The sequence below is a fragment of the Abramis brama genome (genome assembly GCF_963993115.1).
Source record: "Abramis brama genome assembly, chromosome: 25".
NCBI classification, from domain to species: Eukaryota; Metazoa; Chordata; class Actinopteri; order Cypriniformes; family Leuciscidae; genus Abramis; species Abramis brama.
The window spans coordinates 27,099,032-27,126,452 of NC_139987.1; the positions used below are offsets into that span (position 1 = coordinate 27,099,032).

Here is a 27,421-nt window from a genome sequence, read left to right on the forward strand (position 1 = left end):
TATTATATATTATATTACATAATATTTATTATATTATAATTTATTAAGTAAGTATGGTTTTTATTAATCTCACATTTTTTATATGCTACATTATATTATCATATATTAATTATCAATTAATTATGGTTTCATTTTGTATGGTATCTCAAGCTTTTATATATTAGATTAGATTAGATTATCATTTATTTATTAATTATGGTTTAATTTTGTATGGTATCTTAAGATTTTTTTATATTATATTATATTATCATTTAATTAATTATGGTTTCATTGTGTATGGTATCTCAAGGTTTTATTTTTTTATATTATATTATATTATATTATATTATCATTTATTAATTATTTATGGTTTTCTTTTGTATGATATCTCAAGGTTTTATTATATTATTTTATATTATCATTTATTTATTAATTATGGTTTTATTTTATATGCTATATTTTTATTTATTATATTATACAATAAATATTATATAATATTGTATATATTATATTATTACAATAAACTATGTGTCACTGTAAAATTGTGACATACTTTATTATAATTTTAATGTAATCACCTTCTTTTGTTGAAAGTTTTTTATCTTCAAAAATATTTAATAGTGTAAAATTATACATCCCGATCATCACCAGAGGCAGGAGAAACTGGTGACTTTTATTTTGAAACGCAGCAGTGTTGTGTGTGTGAGTGTGTGGTTTCAGCGCGCTTCACACTCACTGCTACTGCAGCCGCACGCGCTTGGCGGGAGTCATTGAAGTTCACAAACTCACTTCTTTCACTTTCAGCTGATATTTTATGAATATAGTTTTCAGTAAGAGGTAAGATTACTGTGTTTTTGTATGTTTAATCAGAGCTCTAGTAAAGCTGTTCAGAGAATGTCGTCAGTCTTTTTTGAATTAGCTGTACGGCTAAAGCTACTCATGTTGTTCATTTGAAAATAATCAAACGTGTTTACTTTCAGATCTGGTGAATAAAATCACATTGTTTGTGTATTATGTTTGGATATGGCTGTTATTACAGTCACGGGTGATTTAGCGGGCTATATAAAGAAATGATATGATGATGACACGACTTACTTTGGTTATTATTTAAGTTACGTTACTTTCCACACTATATAACATAAGCAGCTTCACATATTCTTCATTTTGGGTTAAATCTTTTTGGAATGAATGAATACAGACATCTACCTCCTTGTTTTTATCTATATATGTCTTACTAACTAACTAACTAAACAAATTGATTAAAATAAATAAATACAATTCTATTTAAATAACACGTTTTGATAAAAAAAAAAAAAGATTAAAATAAGTAAATTAAAACTTGATTTAGATAAATAAAAATAAGAAAAGCAGTGTAAAAATAAATAAAATTATACTACCTAAATAAATTGATTAAAATAAATAAAAATCTATTTAAATAAAAAATAAATAAATAAATGTTTTTACTGAATATTTATATATTTTTATAAATATATGGTGATGTGTATGTACATGCATGTATAATAACACTGATGTGATGTTCTTGTGTCTCCAGGTGGTGTGTGTAGTCTCTCCAGTGATCATGCCGTCCAGTCTGGGCTCCAGCGGTCCCGCTGCAGTTCTTCAGGAGGCTCTGGAAAACTCGGGCCGCTTGATTGACAGGCATCTGCAGGAGGATCGCTGTTTCCCAGACCTGTCAGAGCTCCTCAATGTCCCGTCACACAGTAAGAGTCACTGTTCCTCCTGTTAAACTGCCTCTAGTTAATGCACTGCATGTTGAGACTTGAACAAATAGAGAGAGTATATATAAAGAGAGAGTGCAGAATAAAGCTAACATCATTGTGAATGATACGAGGCATCCTTCATCTTATGCTTTTGAATTGCTGCTATCTGACTGACGGGACTGTGTTCCCAGATGCATGAAAAATAGGTCCAAACTATCTTTTATCCCGCAAGCAATTAGATTTTTTAAATTCTTCTTCTAGTGTTGAATGATGGTCAGCTGGTCTGGTTATCTTAAATTAGATTTATTTGTTTTAAAGGTGCAGTGTGTAATTTTTAGCAGCATCTAGTGGTGAGGTTGCGAATTGCACCCAACAGAAGTTACGGTGGCCGACAGGAAGTGATGTCGTCGTCTGAGACGGCAGAGAGTAGTAGGTTAAACAATGAGGTTTCTTTACAAAGATAAATTAATAAATTACTTAATTATTCAATAAAACGATATGTAATTGCGAATATTATTGTTACCTGTTCATCATTGTGTCAGTGTTTTATTCGCTGACTTTAGCTATAGCTTCTTTAAACAGAGAACAACATAATGAAGAAACGCGTTTGTCCTTTTAGGGCCACCGTAGAAACATGTCAATGTAAGGAGACCCGCGGTGTGTGTAGATAGAAATGCTTCATTCTAAGCTAATAAAAACATAACGGTTCATCAAGGTCTTTATACACCACTGAAAACATAGATGTCTCCCTATGGAGGATCCCTTTACCACTCTACAGACAAGGCGTTGTCGGGAAAATTCGTTTCGCGTTCCTACCCCAAAGCGACAAAATAAAATAAAATTCTTTATCAAAATTTATAAGGAAAGAAAAAAAATTTGGAGTAGGATTTACTTGAAAAAAGCTAGGCAACTTTTTCCACTCAGAAAATGCTAGTAAATTTACAAAGATTTGCCAAGTAAAAACCTAAACATATTTATCAGTAGCTTTAATTAGAAATCTTTACGTTAAATTTACTTGGAATATGGAATTAAGTAAACTTTACTTAACCTAGTTAAGTGAAAGTAACAAAGAAAATAAGTAATTTTATCTTGGCTAGTTAAAGGTTGATTAATATCGATTTAGTTGAAATTTCCTTTGCATTACATTTGACTCAAACAATAACATTGAATTATGCCAGTCATTTATAGTATGTGCTTTACTTAGATTATCTAAGTAATTTATACTATAGCATGTCAGATGTTAAGCATCATGTGAATGCAAAGACCTCAATACTTGGTAGACAATACACAATGACGGTAACATTTGATGGATCATTTTTGTGTTTGAATGTGTCATTTTGAGCAGAAAATTTACTCGAAATGTCACAAAATGGCAAGTTACTAATCCTGACAACAAAAGCAATGATAAAACAGTGTAAATACACCTGGAAACCAGTGAAAAATGAACCTCATTAATTATTCAAGGTCCAGTGCATGATGGGAACCCCAGTATCAGAAAAGTTGAGTAATTTTTACTTAATTTTATTGAGTTGATATTTACGCTTTCATTTCTACTCGCTTGAATTAAGTACTGATATGGAATTTACTTAGTTTTTTTAATTCTTGCCTGAACTAACTTTTTCATGTAAATTACATTGTTTTGTTTTTTTAGTAGTATTTACTTCACCAAAAAAATCATTTTTTACAGTGTTTGTTTAGGCTTGGCTTGTAGGGAATTCCAAACCTGCGCACGTATATTCAAACGCACATAACTATAGAACCAATTCTAAATGCGCATGTGAACGCCATCAGCGTTTCTCACAGGTTCGCGTTTAAAGTCTGTGTAGAGAGAATGGTGTCGTCTTAGTGGCCCCTAATTTAATAACAAATGATCGTTGCGATGGAAGCAAATCAATCAAAACTAACTTGCTGGAAAATAACTTAATTAAAGAACCGCTATAAAGCCAAACCAATCTCTGTTACCTTAAATTATACGCTTATCTCTGTGAAGCTGCTTTGAAACAATCTACATTGTTAAAAGCGCTATATAAATGAAGATGACTTGACTTGACTTGTATGATATTGCATTTCTGTCAACAGATCCTCCTAAATATTACACACTGCACCTTTAATTTATAGTTTGTTTATGCCAACTGTGATTCTTTAAATGTCTGTGTGAGCTCGCTGCAAACTACTTTCCCTATGGGGACAAATAAACTCTACTACTACTCATGCTTGTGTCTGTTGTTTGGCAGATATGCCTTCTCTCTCGGGGGTGTCGGACATGGATTACCCTCTGCAGGGACCGGGCCTGATCAGCGTGCCGAGTCTTCCCGAGCTCAGCACCATCCGCAGGGTTCCTTTGCCCCCGGAGCTCGTGGAGCAGTTCGGTCGTATCCTACCATCCAAACGCTTATTTATGATGATAATCTCTGCAAAGAAAGTGTCTTGTACAATTACTCAAAGTATTTATCATAAATTATTTATCCGCGCACATCATTATTGTTTTAAAGTGGCCCTATTGTGCTGTTTTGGAGTCTCCTACAACAGGTTTACATGCAGCAAAAGTAAAAAAAACACTTTCATTTTCTCATAATATACATTGAACACAATGACATTGTTCAATGATTCTCAAACGACTCCTCGGATGAATCAATCTCTCTAAATCCCTCATTTCCGTGAGCTACTCTGCTCTGATTGGCCAGACAACTCAGTCTGTTGTGATTGGTCTACCGCTTACACCGGCCGTCGGAAGCCAAACGCCCATTACCATAATTGAACTTCAGCTCCGGAGGCTTCCTAAAGCTAAGCGATTGTACACAGAGTAAAGACCGTAACGATGACATTGATTTTACCAGTAAAAGTTCGCAGGCGGACAACATAGACGGGCTTTATATGGAAACGTCTTTTCTAATGACGTAGAACCTTAACGCAGTGGGATTCGAAACAAAAAACACTCGTAAAGGCGGTTCAGAGTTGATTCTTTCTTTTGGGAGACTATAACTTTATCATGCACTTTTGACTTAACATCTTTGCAGAATGTTTACATTCACAGAAAGCTATATTACACACTGCATGAAAGTGAATATTTGGAAAAAACATAATGGGGCACTTTAAAATCATGTTCCTGGTAATCATGAATCAGAATAACTTCCTCTTGCTGCATCTCTACTCTGATGATGTGGGCGGGGCAACCTGTCACTCACATGAGATCAGCCAATAGCAAACCACAACCATCCATTCAATTCCCCACGGACAAAATCAAGCCCCGCCCACATTTGTTCTTGTTCCAGAAGAGTTTCACTCGGATATACGTCACATTAGGGAAGAAAACACTAGCGCATCTTTTGTTTCATGCCGACTTTTAAGTTGTTTGCGATGCCTTAATTGACACTGAACAGATATGCAGTGCAACTGCATGATGGGAGTTTTCCCTGAAATATCCAGGGCATGGCTCACTATTGATAATGACATTTTTATGTGGAATTATGAGGATGGGTGAGTATCGACAGGTCGGATATCAGTTAGATATTTCAGATGCCTGATGTTCATTGGGATTTGTCTTGTTCAGGAGTGATGTGGCGTATTTTGACGGCCTCAGTGAAACTATACTGTCAGTTGGACTGGTCAAACCAAAGCCAGGTTAGTTGGTTTGTCTGTTGCGCACTATTTAGTGCTCACCTTCAGAAGTACTTGCGAATATTGTGGATGATTATTAGAACGTTTTTCCAGAAAACATACCTGTAATGCATCAAAAGATTCCCTTCTGGAGATTATGGAATTTTTTTTTTATTTACCACTGATTTATGTTTATATTATAAATATTGTTGTTACAGGTATTTTTCAGCCTCACATCCACTTCCTGTTAGTGTTGGCCACACCGGTGGATGTTGTGATCCTGGGCTTGAGCTTCCCAAAAGTCCAGACAGGTGAGTGTCGTGTTTGGATTTGTTCAACATTTGCATGTTTTTACTAGGATTATGACCAAAATCTTAATTTAACGATATAGATCTCGATATATATTGAACAAAGAAAGTAAATTACAAACAATAGGACAAATACATTTTTCAGTTTTATTTAACATTTATTAAGAAATACTACAGAACTTGAATGATCAAATGTAAAAATAAAACGCAGCATAGTCTTCACTGTATGAATTAAATATAAATTGTTTCTTATTAAAAGCTGCTAAGTTATTGAGTTAAAAGCACAAGTGATTTTCTCTTTGTCTTTTGTTGTTTGATTAATATTAATGACTCCATTTTAATGGTTAAATTAAATTTTAGTAATCAAAAAGCATTTTTGTTTTTGTTTTTTTTAACCAAATTCTGTTTTCTCTGTTTTAAGTTTTCTGGATTCCATTTGAATGTTTTTATTACATTTTAATGATCAAAATCATGTCTAATCAATTGAATTCATAAAAACAACAATTTATTCATTTACATTTTTTAATTTCATTCTGGCAATCAAATGTAGGCATAAAACATGAATTTAATTCTTAATCTTTTAATCATATGAAATTAAACAAACTAAAATTGTTAATATTAATAGTTAATAATTTATTCTTATTCTTCTTATTATTATTAGTGTTAGTGTTATTATTATATTGAGACGTAGCTAAATTCTACTGTGCAACAGTAATATATTTGTCAAAATTTCAAGTTTTAACGGATTGCTGTGAAGACCTTTAAGTTTCTGTGTGTTTCTCAAATTAAACGGTAAAATGCTCATAAAGTGACTCTGGAAATGAAGTTTATATGTTCACGTCCTCATATAGTGAGGTGGCAGAGGCTGAAAACACTGCATGCTTCAGTGTGTGTGTCTGTGTGTGTGTGCATTCATTCACACAGAGAAATGCCGAACATGCAGGATTTGTATTTAAAAAGTCTTTTTGTTTTTTAATAGTCACAGACACTTCCTGATTTAAGTATAATGACCTGCTTTTTACTTATTCATCAATTTTACAAATTCTGTGAAATTCCGCGTAATGCCGTAAATTTCGTTTTTATGACTGGATTCCGCGATATCACTTTATCACTAATGTGTCAATAACTTTAGTACTGTGCTAGGCGGATATACAGTCAAACCAAAATGTATTCAGACTCCTTCAACATTTCTCACATTATCACAGTTTATTCGCTATAGTTTAGAAAATGGTAATAAAATATGAGCAGAACTCAGTTGATATTTGACTGGTTTTGTCCGTCCTTCTGTTAGACTGTCTCACACATGAATTATGTTGAATATCTGTCAGCTGTTAAATTTAACTACACAATTAGATAATACCAGTTTAGCTCAACCAATCACCAAGCAATGCTTCATTGTGTTCAGTCTGTGTGTAAAAAGAGCATTAGCAATTAAAGAAAAAACACTTCAGCAAAACATGATCAGCTCAAAGTGTCTGAATCATTTTTGCTCCCAAATTTTCACTGGTAGTCGCTGTATGAAGAATGTTTGTGTATAATATGTCATAGTTTACTTTATTGTGCTCTCCTCACTTATATAAATGAACACATAACAAACAAATACCAAAAATGAAATCTGATGTCTGAATAATTTTTGGTTTGACTGTATTTACATACTGCAATATAAAACTTTCAAATTTACTCTCGGCCCCATCTGTGTTTATATTCCAGCAGGTTTGAATGACAGCATGTCAGGAGCGATGCAGCTTTTGCCGGACCCTCTGTATTCCATCCCCACGGATAACACGTATCTGCTGGCCATCACCTCCACGGACGTGGGCCGCATCTTCATGGCGGGTAAAGACGGCTGCCTGTACGAGATCGCGTATCAGGCCGAGGCGGGCTGGTTCAGTCAGCGCTGCAGGAAGATCAACCACTCCAAGAGCAGCCTGTCCTTCCTCATTCCCTCGCTCCTGCAGTTCTCCTTCTCTGAGGACGGTGAGAACGCCATTCAGAAGATCAAAACTGGATGGCTTGTAGGGCTGTCAAATAAAAATTCGAATTTAGAATATTCATTGAATTTACAGAAAAACTGTAGCCTGACAAGCCAGACCCACATCAAGATGTTGGGTCTGGGAACACACCATTGGCAGGGCTCAATCCGAGGGGTGGGATAAACGGTTGTCTTTCAATAGGATAGCGCTACAACCAACTAGAGCGTTTTCCCACCAGCGGAGCTAGTTGATAGATTAAACTTTCGCTGTATCCGGTCGGCAAAACTCCGAACACATCTTCCTTTTTTAAGAATGACTTCAGTGCCGTTCTTTTCTCAAAGAAAAGCTTAACTTCCAGAGTCGTGGCCAAAGCCGATTGGAAAGACCGCTGTTCGCCAGCACCAGCAGCTCTTCTTTGTTTTCAAGTAGCAGGGAATTCACGCGGAACCATCGCAACTCTGCCGTCATTGTTAAGCCCGCCCACCGACTCTATACACGATGTGATTGGCCCGACTAGAGTTTGGTTTTTCCAGCTCGCAAGCCAACAGAGAGTTGCTAGACCACACTGGCTGCAAAATAAAATTAGCTGCCGCTAGGGTGCGTCTAGATTTCTAGGCTAGAACAAAAACTTTGTTTTTGAAAACTTTGAATTTTTGGTGTGTCAAGAGGCGCGCGAGACATGATGATGACGCAACTGACGCGGTGTGTTTTTGTTAGCTTATCCAGTATACAGTGCTGCGGCTGCGTTGCTAATTTGGAAAATGTCGGGAAAAGGCTTCTTGCTGATGAAAACCCTCCAAAATCTGGCAAAAGTCGCGCATCGGTCAGAGCTGAGTGTGTGTTTTCATCAGCTGGAAACACTGTCAACAGAAAGCGCTCAGCACTCGCTCAGATCAAGATGAGCGTCTGGGGTTTTTGATGAACTATATGTAGATGTAGTGAGTAGAAGTGAGTGTTTCTGAATGCCAGTTTGCTATTTAGTGTTCATGTAGTTCATTACGCTTCTGTTGAAGAGTGTTTTCTCAGGTTACTGATGCACTTACACAGTTTTATGCACTATTGTAACCTAATTTTCCTTGCATGCACTTATATTGCATGCACTTATATGCAGGAAATTATATTTTATTTAAGAACAATTGTTTCAAAAGTTAATGCACATTAAAAAGTGAATTTCATTTCAATAAAAGATGCGATGCTTGTTTTGGTTTATATTCACTTATTGCGCTCGCTTGCGGAGAATAAAACACTAGGCATAGGAGACAATGCAGTCCCTTTTTCCTCTAACATTAAGTATTGCCTTTAGAATTCGAAAATAATTCGAATTTTGCTAATATTTAAGAAGGAAATTCGAATTGAGCTTTTCAGCCGTTTTGACAGCCCTAATGGTTTGTGCTTTGATCTCATGTTTCTCATTTGAATCTTGTTGTTTGTTGCAGATCCTGTCGTCCAAATTGCTGTTGACAATTCCCGTAACATTTTATACACACGCTCAGAGAAGGGCGTTCTGCAGGTGTGTGCTTCGATAATGAATCGTGTTGTGTGGTGTTCATGGTTATGAGTGTCGTTCTGATGTGTTCTGGTGTCTGTCAGGTGTATGATCTCGGTGTTGATGGGCAGGGAATGAGTCGAGTCGCTGCCATGTCTCAGAGCTCTATCGTCTCAGCGGCTGGAAACATCGCCAGGTAGAGATTCACCTGTGTTTTCTGTATGGATGCTCTTAAACATTTCGGCTGATGAATAGATAACCGAAAACCAATATGAGTTTAAAATTTGAATGATTATTATATATATTATAAGCCCGTTTCTCGGTCCAAATAGGGGTTTCCGCCAGAACGGGTGAAGGTCTCTGCGTGTTACTGTCTTTCCGTGTGGCTTAAATTCCATTTAAGCTTGTGTCTGACTCCATTTTATACCTGACTCCATTTTATCACGACCTCGAATTTCAGTTAGATTGCCAATTGGTTATTGGTCAATTATAGAATAGTTTAGCAATACATTTGATTGTTTTATTTAACCCTTTACTTATATTTTACAAGTTCATATTAGGAAGCGATGTCACTCAGGTCCTCACGCCTTGTTTAACGCCTTGGGTCTCACGATCACAATCTCGCCAGCTATATTGGCTATATACCTGAGATCGGTCGCATTCACGATTATACAATCAAAGATACTTTGGTATAGCCCCCATTATTGCATACACTTGAAATTAAAGTAACGTTTACTTCAGTAGAGGTATGGCCACTATTACAGATATAAGTGGACCAACTTTACTTTACTCTTATAATAGCTTTGTATTGGCCATGCCGTGGTTTCCCACGAACACTTATTTAAAGTAACATTAAATTAAAACTTAAGGTAAGACACACACAGATTTAGGTTGGTCAAACAGCACTTTTGCTGCCCTAAACGGAAATTCACTTCTTGTTTCTGCCAAATATTAGTCGTCGCTAATCTGACGCAAAACTTGCAGTAACATACGAATCCGTTTAATCTACTTGGGAAAACAATTTCAGAGTCAGTCGGAATAAAATCAAATGTAACAATTTGTTTATGTCAGGTAAATTTATCATGCCAATTTCATAATCAGTTCAAAGATAATAAATACAAAACATAAAATGCTCTGGAATAAAGAGAGAAGATGCGGACCTGACATTAAAATACATGGTGTGAAGTGTTTTGCATACACTCGGCATCAAGGGCTAATTTAGGTTACAAATCGCCCCGAGCCTCTTTCTGCAATTCAGACCAAGACAGAAACTTCTTTCACATGGAAACATTTGCTAACACTGGGAATTTGCATTCAGAGTTTACACCTTTTTGTGAGCAGGAGGCCATTTGCCTGGAAAACACGCCCTCCTCTGTGTGCAAGTTATCTCTAAACTCTTAAAAACTTTATTACCTTTTGTTTTACTTCTTTGAGCATGAGACCTTTGTACCAGTCGCAGTGAGACATTTCAAACGATACCAAACATGAATAATTCACTATACCAAATTCTGATTCTGTACCCCCGCTGTATTATAGAATTTGCTGGTAGTGGTATTTGTGAATAAACCCCCAAACTAAACTAATTACTTATTGTACACATTTAACATTGCATAGGTTTTAGTGAGTTTTAGGTGAGGAGGAGAATACTGTATATGTACGTGTGTGTGTGTGTGTGTGTGTGTGTGTGTGTGTGTGTGTGTGGGGGTGTGTGTGTATATGTATATATTAGGGCTGTCAAAAGATTAATTGCGATTAATCGCATCCAAAATAAAAGTTTGTGTTTAAATAATATATGTGTGTGTACTGTGTATAATTAAATTTGTATATATAAATACACACACATGCATGTATATATTTAAGAAAAATGTGTTATTTATATATATATATAAAAAATATATTTATATATAATATAAATTATATATAAATATATACAGTATATGTATGCAAATATTTCTTAAATATATACATGCATGTGTGTGTATTTATATATACAAAATAATGATACACAGTACACACACATATATTATTTAAAGGGATAGTTCACCCAAAAATGATATTTAAGCCATGATTTACTCACCCTCAAGCCGTTCGAGATGCATATTTCAATCTTTTTTCAGACGAACACATTTTCAGTTATTTTAGAAAATGTCTTAGATCTTTCAGTGGTTATAATGTGAAGCAATGGGGTCCAGCTGATTCAAGTCGCAAAATGTGCATGCATCCTTCACAAAAATAATCCATCCGGCTCCAGGGGGATAAACGAAGGCCTTCTGAGGGTAATCCGTGCAGTTTTGTCGTAAATATATACATATTTAAAACTTTATAAACGAAAATAACTGGCTTCCGGTGGCGGTCGGCGCGCGTTCATGGAGATGAATGACGTTGTGACGTAGAGCGAACGTAGAGTTTTGCTTTGCTCTGCTCTCTGGCTGCGCTGTCACGCTCGTTCTACGTCACGACGCTTCCTGCGTTACGTCCTACGTCATATGCCAGCAACCATCTCCATGAACGCGCACCGACCGCCACCGGAAGCCAGTTATTTTCGTTTATAAAGTTTTAAATATGTATATATTTACGACAAAACTGCACGGATTACCCTCAGAAGGCCTTCGTTTATCCCCCTGGAGCCGGATGGATTATTTTTGTGAAGGATGCATGCACATTTTGCGACTTGAATCAGCTGGACCCCATTGCTTCACATTATAACCACTGAAAGATCTAAGACATTTTCTAAAATAACTGAAAATGTGTTCGTCTGAAAAAAGATTGACATATGCATCTCGAACGGCTTGAGGGTGAGTAAATCATGGCTTAAATATCATTTTTGGGTGAACTATCCCTTTAAACAAACTTATTTTGGATGTGATTACGCGATTAATCTTTTGACAGCCCTAATATATATATATATATATATATATATATATGTATATATATATGTATATATATGTGTGTGTGTGTGTATGTATATGTATATATATATATATATATATATATATATATATATATATATATATATATATATATATATATATATATATATATATATATATATATATATATATATATAAAATTATTCATAATTTAATTAATATTACATTTTAGTAAATTATTAAATTAATATGAAATATATATATATATATATATATATATATATATATATATATATATAAATAAGGATCAATATATTAACAATATATTAACAATAAATCAATATATTAATATATTAAGTTTTTGTCAAATGTTGAATTTTTTTTAATAATAATTATTTAGATTATTAATAGTATTATAATATGTGTATTATATGCACTCCTAGTTTTTCCGAATTACATTAAATTATATGAATAATAATTTTTAATAACATTGTTTTAATATTAATAATAAATTTATAATTCTCTTTAATACGTTTAAAATTAATTTTAAAAATATAAAGCTTTCAATAATGATGATGATAATTGCATAACAATTATTAATAATAACATTATTTAATTTTTTTAATAAATCTTGGTAACAGTTTACAATAAGGTCTTATTTATTAACATTAGTTAATGTATTAATTAACATGAACTAACAATGAGCAATACATTTGTTACATTATTTATTTTCATTAATATTTAAATATGTACTAGTAAATGTTGAAATTAACATTAACTGAGATGAATAAATGCTGTAGAAGTATTGTTCATTCTTAGTTCATCATGTTAACTAATGTAGTTAAGTAATGTTAACTAATGAAACCGTTATTGTGAAGTGTTACCTAAATCTTATCAATAGCTGTATCATTATCTTTAATCAGAATTAAAATGTATTACAAAATACTAATATTGGTCAGCGAGTAATTGTTAATAACATTATTTTATATTAAAATTAAATATAATTGTATTATTAATAAATGGATAATTATTGTTTAATACATTTTAAATGAATTAAATTGATAATGTGTGTCTACATCTTTTTTGCAGGACGATTGATCGCTCCGTGTTCAAACCCATCGTTCAGATCGCAGTGATCGATCGCTCCGAGTCGTCAGACTGTCAGCTGTTGGCCGTCACTCATGCTGGTATGAACACTTCATTTATAAATATGATATTTATACAGTCAAACCTACAATTATTCAGACACCAGATTTAATTTTTTATACTTTTTTAAAGTAAACTGTGACATATTATACCCAAATATTCTTCATACAGCGACTACCAGTAAAATTTATAAACATTCGGGAGCAAAAATTATTCGGCCACTTTGAGCTGATCATGTTTTGCTGAAGTGTTTTGTCTTTAATTGCTAATGTTCTTTTTACACACAGACTGAACAAAATGAAGCATTGCTTGGTGATTGGTTGAGCTAAACTGGTATTATCTAATTGTGTAGTTAAATTTAACAGCTGACAGATATTCAACATAATTCATGTGTGAGACAGTCTAACAGAAGGACGGACAAAACCAGTCAAATATCAACTGAGTTCTTGTCATGTTTCATTACCATTTTCTAAACTATAGCGAATAAACTGTGATAATGTGAGAAATGTTGAAGGCGTCCGAATAAAGTTTGGTTTGACAGTATCTGTATTTGTGTGTGTTGTGCAGGTGTGCGTCTTTACTTTAGCAGCATCCCTTTTGCTCCACCAAACGCCAAACACGTCCAGGCCCGACCCAGCATCCTTTCACTGGTTCATGTGCGTCTGCCGCCCGGATTCTCCGCGTCCTCCACACTCCAGAAACCAGCTAAAGTACACAAGGCCCTGTACAGTAAAGGTGTTTTGCTGATGGCCTCGTCTGAGACAGAAGACAGCGATGTTCTGTGGTGCATCAACCACGATTCGTTTCCCTTTAAAAAGCCCCTCATGGAAGCTCAGGTCAGAGATGAAGCCACTTGCTGCCTATCGGTTTCTTTTTCTTTATTTTAAGCACAAGTCCCTGCGGGTCCTTAAAGTCTTAAATTAAGTTGTTGCAAATTTAAGGCCATAAAAAGTCTTAAGTTAGGGATGCATCGATATGAAAATTTTGGCCGATACCGATAATTCTTTATATTTGAAAGCCGATATCCGATATATTGGCCGATAAATCTAAATTTATTACTAATTTTTGAGAACCTGATCACAAAAACAAAAGTCTCACCATTAAAAGCCATGTCCCAATCACACAAATATAATGTTCTCATTATAATTTTAGGTAGCCGATATGACAGACTGTTGCACTGAACTGTATTTTCCTTTTTGAAGTGATTTCAATCATATTTCAAGCAAATCAAAATCATCATGAGTCTCAGCTGAAGGAAATAATCCATTATTTATCAGCTTTAATATATCGACCACATTTTCTTATCGGACTGATAACGATCATTTTTTTTTAACATTAACATTTTAACATATTTTTAACATTAAAAATGAACATACAGTACCAGTCAAAAGTTTGGAAACATCACTATTTTTAATGTTTTTGAAAGAAGTCTCTTATGCTCATCAAGCCTGCAGTTAAAAAAACAAAAACAAAAAAACAGTAATATTATGAAATATTATTACAATTTAAAATAATGGTTCTCTTTTTTAATATACTTTAAAATGTAATTTATTTTTGTAATGCAAAGCTGAATTTTCATCAGCAAGTACTCCAGTCTTTGGTGTCTTATGATCCTTCAGAAATCATTCTAATATGCTGATTTATGATCAATGTTGGAAACAGTTGTGCTGCTTAATATTTTTTTTATAACCTGAGATACTTTTTTCAGGATTATTTGATGAATAAAAAGTTAAAAAGAACTGTATTTATTTAGAATAGAAATCTTTTGTAACAATATACTCTACCGTTCAAAAGTTTGGGAACAATAACTATTTTTTTTTTAAAGAAATTAGTACTTTAATTCAACAAGGATGCGTTAAATTGATAAAAGGTGATGGTAACGATTTATATTGTTAGAAATGTTTTTATTTTGAATAAATGCTGTTTTTATGAATAAATGCTGTTAACGTTTTACTCATCAATGAATCCTGAAAAAAGTATTCCAAAAAAATATATTAAACAGCACAACTGTTTCCATCATTGATAATAACTGAGTATCAAATTATCATATTAGAATGATTTCTGAAGGATCATAAGACACCAAAGACTGGAGTACTTGCTGATGAAAATTCAGCTTTGCATCACAAAAATAAATTACATTTTAAAATATATTAAAAAAGAGAACCATTATTTTAAATTGTAATAATATTTCATAATATTACTGTTTTTTTTTTTGTTTTTTTTTTTTAACTGCAGGCTTGATGAGCATAAGAGACTTCTTTCAAAAACATTAAAAATAGTAATGTTTCCAAACTTTTGCCTCGCACTGTATATCGCCCGATACCAATATTGTGGCCGATATATATCGTGCATCCCTATCTTAAATACCCTAACTGGTATGAGAAAATTCTTAAATATCATTTCAAGAGGTCTTAAATTTGGAGACAGAAAAACAGCGTCATGAAATGGCTTAATGTGAATATTAAACCATATTATAATATAAATATAATCCTTCACTAATCCCCATGACATCCTTTTTCTTAAAAAATGGTTTGAAAACTGAAATGTTAGTTGTATCATTTTATAAAACTTTTTGTTCTTGTCAAAATCTGTATGATTTGAACTGCAAAGATGTTTAGATTGTCATTTTGTGGTTTAAATGTTTCCACAGATCTTGCTGCGTACGGTATTAATTTTATTTGTGCAGGTTAAACCCTGTTTAACAATCTCTACAGCATTGAGAATTGTGGCGTTGTATAGTTTAAAATAAAAACAGCAACACAAACAAACAAACAAACAAAAACGATGTAAATAGAAATACATAGTTATAACATTATGAATCAAATGTCTTATATGTATATCTATACGCAACCGTCTGGTGGTGTCTTCATTGTTTGTCTGTTTTTTAAGATGGCACTCGTGTTTTTTATCTTTTTCTTCAGATGATCGTGAATGTGGACGGTCACTCATGGGCTCTGTGTTCAATCGAGGAAACGAAATCTCCCAGAATCCTCACTCCTCTGAATAAAGATTTCATTCCGGTCACTGATTCTCCTTTAGTCGTTCAGCAACACAACATCCCGCCGCAGAAATTTGTTCTCTTGTCCGCTCAGGTGTGCTTTATCTTCCCGTTGATGACACTGTGATATTCTTCACGCTCTCCTTCTCTTACTGTTATCTTCGCCGTCTGCAGGGGAGTCACATCTTCCACAAGCTGAGGCCGGTGGATCAGTTGCGCCACCTACTGGTGAGCAGCGCTGGAGGCGAGAGCGAGGAGATCGAGAGGTTCTTTAAGCTGCACAGGGTACGTGTCGTCAGGCTTATTCGTTTAATATTGTAACAATGCATTTGTCAATTAATATTAGGGGTGTGACAATATATCGTGTCACAATATATCGCAATACAAAAATGCAACAATATGTATTGTGGATAGTGACAAAATGTGACCCTGGAACAAAACCAGTCTCAAGTCGCACGGGTATATTTGTGGCAATAGCCAACAATACATTGTATGGGTCAGAATTATTGAATGAAGATATTTTGTAAATGTCCTACCGTAAATATATCAAACATTTATTTTTGTGAGTGAATGCTGCACAATCGCGAACATAAATGCACAACTTTAAAGGGGATTTTCTCAATGTTTCGATTTTTTGCTCCCTCAGATTCCAGATTTTCAATAGTCGTATCTCGGCCAAATATTGTCATGTGATGTATAAATCTCAATTTAAAAAAAAAGACCCATGTAACTGGTTTTGTGGTCCAGGGTCACAAATTTATTGTGTATAGTTATAAAAAATAAAAATTACTGTGTGAGAAAGTTTTAGTGTCAGTACTACATTAAACTACTATATAATGTTGAATATAATGTATGATAATGCAATGGGGAATATTTGTGTGTCCTGATGATGCCAAATGCCTGATGTTACCAGTAAAATGTGGCCTAAATTATTTTAAATATATCTAGTCAAGCATATTTGTCTAAAATAATTCTGTTTTCAGCTTCAGAATCATGAATATTGTTATTCTGGTGTCTCTATTGTCCTGTGCATTGGGTTTCAGCACCAAGTCCATCCTATTCATTTACACACACAATGTAATATCAAATTCAGCATTTTAATCAACGGTAATTTTTTTGTTAAACTTGAATCATATGTCTTGGAGTATCGCAATAATATCGTATCGTGAGTTCAGTATTGTGATATGTATTGAATCGTGACATGAGTGTATCGTTACACCCTAATAAACATTGATCTCGGGTCACAGGAGGAGCAGGCGTGTGCCACGGCGCTGATCTTGGCCTGTTCCACTGCAGCGTCTGATAGAGAAGTGTCTGTGTGGGCCACTCGAGCGTTCTTCAGGTCAGATATGATTTATCTGTTTTTTAAGTCCGACCAACCATTTTATTTTAACAGTCATAGTAGACAAATATAAAAAAGTGTTAAAATAATAAAAGAATTCAAGTGAACATGAATTTTATTTTTTATTTTATTCATTTTATTTACTCCAGTATAACAATAAACAGCACTAAAATTACTACACACACACACACACACACACACACACACTAATGTCTCTTCTGCTTACCAAGGCTGCATTTATTTGATCAAAAATACTGTAAAAACAGTGAAATATTATTACAATGTAAAACAGCTGTTTTCTATGTGAATATATATATCAAATCAAGTATATTTGTATAGCGCTTTTCACAATACAGATTGTATCAAAGCAGCTTCACAGTATTAAAATAAAATAATACAACAAAGTTTGTTTCTAGTGGAATTTATTGATTGATTGAATAAAATTAAATATCCCCAAAATATCCTGCTTTCAAACACTCCACAAAATATCCCCATATATATATATATATATATATATATATATATATATATATATATAGTAAAGTGCCATTTATTCCTGTGATCAAAGCTGAATTTTCAGCATCATTTCTCATGATTGACTGAAATGCTCTGACACACTCGTTAGGAAATTTACATTACATTTCAATTTATGCATTTTGGCTGATGCTTTTATCCACAGCGACTCAATCAGTGTTTACCGTATTTTCCAGAATATATTTAATCTAAAATGTGCTGAGACTTATTCCAAAGCAACTTGTATAATTAAATTAACATCAAGCATGCAAAACATGCAGATTCATGCGAATGAGAGATACGTGAAGCCAAGTTTATTTGTATAACGCATTTCCCACACTGCACTAGTTTCAGTTTCGCTTTTCAAAAAATTTGTTTAGTCTAAAAAATGTGACTTATACACAGATGCGACTTATCTGTGTTTAATTTCTCAGTGTAATTTTGACAGTGTCCAACTTATTTTCTGGAAAATATGGTTCATTTGACCAGTTCATTCAATGGCTAAAACAATTTTACTTTAAAACCATTGCAAATTCACGAATTGTGAATATACGGCCAACTAGAGTTGTCAAAAAGTACATACTTCAGTACCAAGTCGGTACTTAAATTTTAAAATTGTGACGCTTTGAACACTTAAGCGGAATCGTAAACACCTCTGATTGGTCATTGTGTTCATGTGCTCATCAGATATGTCTGTGATTGGCCACAAGGATCAACGCACGGGAGCATTTGAAAGTGTCCTGCTTTCAAACACTCCTGTCTGAAGAGCGTCACTGATGTATATTTACAACATGTTTTTGAAGCGCTGATCATTGTAGCCAATCACAGACATATCCGATGAGCTCTTGAACACAATGGCCAATCAGAGGAGTTTACGATTCTGCTCAACAGCGCTCAAGCGCTCAAGCGTCACATTTTTTAAATGTCAGTACCGACTTGTTACCGAAGTATGTACTTTTTGACAACTCTACGGCCAACAAAATCATCATGGAAATACTTGATTTGGTGATTTGACTTGATGCAGGTACGGTGGAGAGGCTCAGATGCGTTTCCCATCTGCCATTTCTGCTCCCAGTAACGTCGGCCCGCTCTTCAGCTCCCCCGTACCAGGTGAGAAACATTTCAACCTGCCACACAGATCTAGTTGTAACCATTAACCCTGTCAAATCACACTAGAAGCTGTCAGTGTTGACTAATGTCTAATCTGTAGTCTGCTGTGATTGTAGGATCCCCAATGCCTGTCGGCAGCCCCCTACCAAACCCCAGTTTTCTTGCCACACCTGCCCCAGGTATAAAACTACCCCTCAGACCAGTGGGCACTTCACTAATCTGTGTGTACTGGTATATCTGATGTTAAAGAGGACCTATTATTTAGTTTTTGTGCTCTACTAGAACAGGTTTTCATGCTTGAATGTTGATTATTCTCCTCATATTCTCCATTGTTGCGGCTCCTCTCTTCCCAGTCTGTCAGTAACGCTCTGTTTAGTTCCTGTCTCTATGAAGCCCCTCCTTCTGAAAAGCACACTGTGCTCTGATTGGTCGGCTGCAGCAGTGCGTTGTGATTGGTTGAGTGCTTCGAGTGTGTTTGGGAAATGTCCCGCCCCTTACCATAACCACCAGTTTAACACACTACTAACCAACTCAACCAGGCCCCGCCCCTTTATTCTGCGCATTAATTATTTAAACTAGGAATATTGTGACGTGTTCGTTCCCGGAAGAAACTCAAGACTACAATGGAGGCGTTTCAGGAGTTCAGAAACACACACTGATATAGAGAAGAACTGGAGCTTCTTCATGATCAAACAGCAACATTACACACTAAAGAGAGATGAACATGAAATAAAGCATAATAGGTCCTCTTTAATGCAATCATTCTACACAAGTAAAGAAATCAGTTGTGTGTGTGTCTGTCTCTATTCCAGGCCCATAATGCATCTTGTTGTTGTCTTTGTCTTATTGTTTTGCATGTTATTCTAAATAATTTAATGCAATAATATCACAGTCGAATTATCCTGATGGATGCGTCCCGTCTTGTTACTTCCTGCTGAATATTGTTTTTAAAGGTGCAGTGTGTAATATTTAGGAGGATCTGTTGACAGAAATGCAATATCATATACACATTTATGTATTTCAGTGGTGTATAAAGACCTAATTTAAAGGGATAGTTCACTTTGAAATTACATTTTGGTATGTTTTAGCTTACCTCAAGGGCATCCAAGATGTAGGTGTCTTTGTTTCCGCAGTAGTTTCAATTTTGATATTTTTAGGTCAAACCGTTCTTGTCTGTCAGTCATTTAATGCAGGTCTATGGTCACTGTCTCAAAGAGCATGCACAGAGAAGTCCAAATTAAACAATTCCCCATCGTAAGTACACATTGATGGCCTAAGACACGAAACGAGCGGTTTGTGTGAGAAAACGAACAGTATTTATATCGTTTTTACCTCTTGTACACAACCACGTCCAAGTGATCTGAGGGCGCGCGCGCTTCCTAGTGTGTGACGTGTGACGCGCCCTCAGATCGTGTCTCGTGCCTCGTTTCGTGTCTTAGGCCATCAATGTGTACTTACGATGGGGAATTGTTTAATTTGGACTTCTCTGTGCATGCTCTTTGAGACCGTGACCATAGATCTGCATTATGACTGACAGACAAGAACGGTTTGACCTAAAAATATCAAAATTGAAACTACTGCGGAAACAAAGACACCTACATCTTGGATGCCCTTGAGGTAAGCTAAAACATACCAAAATTTAATTTCAAAGTGAACTATCCCTTTAATGAACCATTATGTTTTTATTAGCTTAGATGAGCATTTCTCTCTACACACACCGCAGGTCCGCTTACATCGACATGTTTCTACGGTGGCCCTAAACGGATAAACGCGTTTCGTCACTGTTGTTCTTCGTGTAAAGAAGCTACAGCTAAAGTCAGCGAATAAAACACTGACACAATGATGAACAAGTAACAATAATATTCGCAATAACATATCGTTTTACTGAATAATTAAGTAAACCTAATTTCTTAATTTATCTTTGTAAAGAAACCTCATTGCTTAACTGGCTCCTCTCTGCTGTCTCAGACGACGACATCACTTCCTGTCGGCCACCGTAACTTCTGCAGTTTGCAATCTCACCACTAGATGCTGCTAAAAATTACACACTGCACCTTTAAAACATGTGTTTGACTCATCAGGCATGTTCCCGCCAACCATGTCGACCCCTTACATCCCGGTTACTCCCATGATCCCCAGCGGTGCCGGTCTCACAGCTGTGTCCTCTGGACCTGAGGTCATCTTCTCTGGAAAACACAACGGCATCTGTATTTACTTCACACGTATACTGGGGTCAGTGTGCGTTACGCTTAATACATGCTAGCCTTGACATTCCGAAAGCTCATAACAGTGTGTTTTGACTGATTCTTTAATAAAGATTTGCTTGTATTGATGCTTTGAAACAGGAACATCTGGGACGGGAGTCTTTCGATGGAGACCATCATTAACAAAGGGAGTCAGACTGTGACTTTTGTGAGTAATGAGACATTTTAGAGTATTTTTACATTTTTTGTAAAATGTGTCATTTGTGTTTTATAAATTTTTCAATATTTTTTTTTTATTGTTACTAATGACAGATTTTGGAGTAGTGCTTTTTGTTTGTTTATTGTGGGTAATTACAGATTTTAGAGAAATTTCAATGCTTTTTTGCTTTTATTTATGCATTTAGTTTTTTATTGATTTTGACAGATTTTGGAACATTTTTACAAAGAATGCTTTATTTTGTTTTATAAATTTATTTTAATTTTGATTTTTGATTTTTTTTTTTGTGAGCAATGACAGATATTGGATAATTTATATGCATTTTTTCATTTTTGCAAAATATGTTTGTGCATTTTATAAATGTTTCTATTAATTTTTTTTTTATTGTAAGTAATGACAGATTTTGGACCAATTTTACAAAAATACTTTGTTTTTATTTATTAATTGTTTATTGTGGTTAATGACAGATTTTAGAGAAATTAATGCTTTATTGCTTTTATTGCTTTTATTTATGTATTTAGTTTTTATTGATTTTGTTTGTGATTAATGACAGATTTTAGAGCTTTTTTTATACAAATTCTTTATTTTGTTTTATTAATTCATTTATTTATTTATTTTTTATTATTGTGAGCCATGAAGATATTGGATAATTGTAAAATGTGAAAATGTAACGTCAATGTTCCTACAATACCAGACTGTCTTGTAAAACTCTTGGACGTATTTTAAAGAGTCTAAACATTCTTCGCATACTTTTGAAAACCCAGCGTTTAGTTGATCCCGGTAAGCGCTTATTGTCACAGATGTAAACGCGATATTCAACTTCAAATTTTCCGAAATGATTTTGTGTGCCATATTTATCAGACGTTCAGCCAAATCTGAGACTAGGCTCAGGTTGACGTGTCTTTGGTGTAAAATCTCAGCTCCTCTTTGTGTGGTTCATTGATAATGTCGTTTGACCTTTAGATGGAGAGCACAGCCAGTTCATCCGATCTGGAGCTCGTCCTCATGGAGCTTCAGGGTTTGAAGGAATTCCTGGACAAAAACTCCCAGTTCAGTCCGACTTCTCTGGGTGTGGCCAAGTAGGTCCCCATCACCTCCTCTCATGTTGAAGTAATGCATGTTTCTTGTAGCAATTTGGTTTTCTAAGTGACTCGACCTCCTCAGTTTCAGCTCGCCAGCAAACCTACAGCAAAGACTTCTGGGATTCATGCGTCCGGATGGTTCCAGCTCCCAACAAGTACAGCAGGAGCTTCAGCGGAAGTACCACAGTGAGTTTCAGTGTGTGTGTGTGTGTATGTTTGTGTTTGGGATTTTTCAAAAATATTGTATTCGAATATTTAAATGACGTTTAACGAGAAAGACGTTGTTGTTTTTTTTCACCATTTCTGAACAAGCTTACGATTAGTCAATATACACAACAAGCTTATGTTATATCTTAAGGTTTTCTTTTAGTTGAAAACATTAAACAATATGTGTAAAGCATTTAAGCCAAAGCAATGCGAGCGAAAAAACTCGAATAAATCAGACTGCCAATTATCGTACAGAACGTACATACACACTCAAGTCTGCACGTTTATATTGTTCCACGTTCATGTCGAGAAAAACAATAATATCCACATGCTCGAGTGAGAACGCGCTGCGCTGACTGATGATGCAGAGACACAGATAACTGCTGAGCGTTTCCTGTTCTTAAACCTGTCTCCCTCGACGAAACTTAAAGGAAGCGTATGTCTAAAAATAATTTTTGCTATCAGATAAGGTTCGACTGTGTTTGGATTTCATGTGATTTCTCATTCCGTTACCCTTCAAATTGTGCAAATTAAAATTGCGAATTGTTTGACATTTATTTATTGAAGAGGAATAACCCCTTGAGATGAACCATCTCGTTTTCGAGGGGGTCCTCGAGTCCAGGTACAGAAATTGGCATTGACCTTACAGCGGCAGTCAAATAAAACAGAAAACACATACACAAATAAAACAGAAAACACATACACAACAAAAGAAAAACAAACAAACAACAACCACAAAAAACAACAACTTACTTTACAATAATAGTAAGTGCAGAAATATATAATGCATAACTCATACAAACAAGACATTCACTAATACAAGACTCTCCAAAGGTTGCTCACTCATCCCTCAACAGAGTAAACGCATGTAATATGTACCGAAACACACATCTAGACACCAGTAAACACGTATGCACACATAAATGTAAAGGATTAATGCACCATGCTTAAAATAGGTTTCATTTAATCCCGTTTAAGGATATCAACTCTATCAGTGGTAACCACTGTAGAGCAGTAGTGACCACCAATAATGCTCCAGCATCTGTCCTGACCTGTGCCCTCAAACCAGCACAGAGATATCAACAAAAAAAAAGTAAAAACAATTGCATGTATTCTGAAGATGTTGAGCTAGGACATTTTTAAACATTGGAAAGGAAGTCAAAGAGCGAAGGTTATTCCACTCATACGGTGCTTTATGCTGAAATGCATATCTTCCCATTTCTTTATTGATTTGAGGAATGAGAAAATAGATTTGATTATTGTGTCGCAAGTTATAAAATGAGCTAAATGGAGTTAGATATTGTTTTAAATTGGAAGGATAGTCCATATAAATACATTTAAAAATAAATTGTAACCAATGAAAACGCCTTCTGTCTGGTAGGGTCAGCCAGGACAGTTGATGGTACATTTCACAGTGGTGTGTTCTGTAGGGGCAGCGGAGGATAAATCTACACAGGCTATTGTAGGCCGTGTTAAGAGACTGAAGGCAGGAGGCTGTAGTATTTTGGTATACGATGTCGGCATAATCCAAGATTGGCAATAAAAGTTGAGAAACAATTTTTTTTCTGACAGGAAAATTAAAACAGTTAATTGATTGGTATAAAATTCTAAGTGAGCAGTTGAGCTTATTAGTTATATTATGTACATGAGTGCTAAAAGAAAGATCAGAGTCATTGAATTGAATTGAAAAAACGCCCAATGGAAACGCGTCAATTTCGCAAAAACTCCCAATTATCGCGAATTATTTTTTACGCTCACATGAGGTGGTTTTTCAGGCAGTTCGAAAAAGGAATATTTCACAAAACTGCAATGGAAACGGCTTTTGCGCATTTACAGGTCACCTGACGCAGTATGTTTGGACGGAAGACGAGACTGAGTTCTTTATTTTTATTTCTAAACCTCAAAGAAATGCTTTTTGGTCACATAACATCGGTTAATGGAAACGCCGTCATTTCGCAATAGTTTTTTATCGACATTTAGAAAATATCGCAAAAGTTTTGCGCAAATCTGTAATGGCCTATTGTGGTGGTGATATTATGATAACTCAGTTTCATTAATTAATTTGTAAGATCATTTTCATCAAGTAATTCCAAACTTCAGGAGGCAGACGACAACGTTACGTGATCAAATACAATAAACTTGTTAAACACGCTCCACAGCGCCACCCAGTGCATTTAATTTTAACTGCGAGTTTTAGTGCTTGGGATTATAGATTCATTGCATATACGGCCAGCAAAGCAGCGTAGTAAAATTCGAATAGTATTTTATTTTTCCAATAATAATTACAGATTGAATATTCGTGCTCAGCCCTAGATTGTGTGTCTGTGCATGTTGATATATTCACCATCTTCTCATGTTTTCCCTTCACCTCTGTACAGATAAAACGTTGTCAAAATGATTCCAGTTCACATGCATACGCGGAAGCGACAGAAAATTCTGTATTATGAATTTTTAAGGCCAGGCAAGGTCAATTAGTAAAGAAAGACTACATGCGTACGTATATATACGTATATATATATACATACCTATGGACTAAACACATAATACGCATGTACGCCGTCAGTGTTTTCACAGCGTTTTTGAAGTTTACGTGGAGATGATAATGTTTTTCAAAAATGTTCAAGGCTTGCACCTTGGAGCCTATTTCAGGGTTTGCGTTCTCGAGCTGTTGAGCTGTCGAGCTTCACTGTTGTTGTGCGAATGAGCGGGCCAGAACACGTTAAAGGTGCCCTAGAATGTGAAATTGAATTTATCTTGGCATAGTCAAATAACAAGAGTTCAGTACATGGACATGACATACAGTGAGTCTCAAACACCATAGTTTTCTCTTTCTTATTTAAATCTCGTTTTTGAAAAACACCCCTGAAAAACGGGCGAATCTCCACATAACACCAACTGTGACGCAACAGTTGGGATCATTAATATGTACGCCTCTAAAAATTTGCATATGCCAGCCCATGCTCAGTGCCAGGCGGAACTGCGCAGCCGAATCATCAGAAGTTCTGCAGGTGAAGAAACAAGCGAGGATCATAGGGAAAATGGCAGATCTATCTATAATCTATCTATAATCGGATACCGCTACAGTTTAATTCGAAGAAAGTTGCTCTGCCCATTTCACCACGGACTGTTTTTCTAACCTGGAACAATATCAAGCAGCCAGGCTTCTCTCGGCGTCTCAAACGGACGAAGGGGGCAATTTCAACTAACGTTATATTCCCGCAAGCGGTAAGAAGTGATTTTATTAACGATAATTTACACTGTGTTATCTAGATCCAGCGCGATATTTTTTTTTTTCCTCGAGAGACATCGTGGCTTGCAAACGAGCGAACGAAGCATGGCAGTTGCTCAGTTTGGATGTAACTACAAATGAACACAAAAATATTTTTTTAGCTCCTTCATCCGAGCCTCTGAAGAACCAGTGGGTTATGTGAATTTCTGATGTGTAATTGTTCAAGTTCAGACAGATAATCTTTCTCTCAAAGTCGTTCAACACTGTTTATGCATCAGTAAATCGCATTGCAGTGATAAGATCTTCATTCACGCGATCAACAGGCTGTCATCTGCTCAATGCTGGAATAGATCTAAATACTTAAAAAACTTCTCATGATTCGTTAATCCCGATAGCTGTAATAGTAAAAACGTATAATAGCTGTAATAGTAAAAGTTTTCCAGATAGTTCCACATGTAATGCCAGATATTTCATATGCAAGCATGTCAGCCAATCACAGCAGTGGGCAACAACACTGAAGTCTCACAGCAGACACGCCCCTTCAAACAGAGTGTTCAAACCAGGTGATGAAATCAGGCTAGGAAATATGCCTTTTATTTCTAAATTATAACAAATTTTGATCTAAAAAACATACTAACATTATAAGGGCACCCCAGGAAACATTATAAAATAATAAAATAATCCATTCTACGGCACCTTTAAGGGTTTTCTGTTAGAACGGTGTCCTGTTAGCGGCCCCTAAGTTAATAACTAATGATCTTTGCAACGGAAGTGAATCAATCAAAACTAACTTTATCTGGACTTTATTCTAGAGCTGCTGTAAAGCCAAAACAATCTCTGTTACTTTAATTTTCTATCATCACTAGGCGCGTTTCCATTACAGATTTGCGCAGATTTTTTTCTAAATGTCGACAAAAAAACTATTGCGAAATGGCGGCGTTTCCATTATCCGATGTTATGCGACTAAAACATAATTTTTTTCTCTCGCGATAATCATTCCAAAAATCATGGCGACGGATGTTGATGGGTTTATGTATATGTCAGTCACCACACTAGCCATTATTATTAATGGAAGGAGACGTATGTGTGTTGTCAAAGCATTAATTGTAAGGAACGACCCTTATTATACTTGAGCGGCTCATATGAGGAGTTTCTGGGTGTTTCTCCCTCAGATCTGCTTCGAGGTCTTGATTGTGGCATTTCTTTGAGGTTTAGAATCCATTATTCTTATAACTCTTTTGTTTTTTATGAATTTAATAAAGAGCTCTGTCTCGTATTCTGTCCAAACACCGCGTCATCTACGTCAGCTGACCTGTAAATGCGCAAAAACTGTTTCCATTGCAGAAATATTTAATTTTTGAATGGCCTGATAAACCTCCTCATGCGAGCGTAAAAACTTTTTGTGATAAATGGAAGTTTTTGTGAAATTGACGTGTTTC

General features: G+C 35.2%; 1 protein-coding gene across 4 annotated transcripts in view; it reads left to right on the forward strand.

The window, feature by feature from the left end:
• The first annotated feature begins 675 nt into the window (after positions 1–675).
• Positions 676–27,421, forward strand: part of nup155 (nucleoporin 155) — a 43,638-nt gene continuing 16,892 nt past the window's right edge. The window contains exons 1-20 of one of the 4 annotated variants that reach the window (XM_084104033.1): positions 676–816; positions 1,532–1,700; positions 3,935–4,072; positions 5,081–5,177; positions 5,251–5,321; positions 5,516–5,608; positions 7,316–7,582; positions 9,015–9,088; positions 9,169–9,260; positions 13,024–13,121; positions 13,648–13,916; positions 16,002–16,172; positions 16,253–16,363; positions 17,326–17,420; positions 18,958–19,043; positions 19,160–19,222; positions 21,125–21,275; positions 21,389–21,455; positions 22,428–22,543; positions 22,629–22,732. In XM_084104033.1, the coding sequence (XP_083960159.1) occupies positions 1,559–1,700; positions 3,935–4,072; positions 5,081–5,177; positions 5,251–5,321; positions 5,516–5,608; positions 7,316–7,582; positions 9,015–9,088; positions 9,169–9,260; positions 13,024–13,121; positions 13,648–13,916; positions 16,002–16,172; positions 16,253–16,363; positions 17,326–17,420; positions 18,958–19,043; positions 19,160–19,222; positions 21,125–21,275; positions 21,389–21,455; positions 22,428–22,543; positions 22,629–22,732 (2,305 nt within the window). In that variant the 5' untranslated portion in view covers positions 676–816; positions 1,532–1,558. The remainder of the gene's footprint in view (positions 817–1,531; positions 1,701–3,934; positions 4,073–5,080; positions 5,178–5,250; positions 5,322–5,515; positions 5,609–7,315; positions 7,583–9,014; positions 9,089–9,168; positions 9,261–13,023; positions 13,122–13,647; positions 13,917–16,001; positions 16,173–16,252; positions 16,364–17,325; positions 17,421–18,957; positions 19,044–19,159; positions 19,223–21,124; positions 21,276–21,388; positions 21,456–22,427; positions 22,544–22,628; positions 22,733–27,421) is intronic. The other 3 variants (XM_084104034.1, XM_084104035.1, XM_084104036.1) reach the window with 3 other exon arrangements.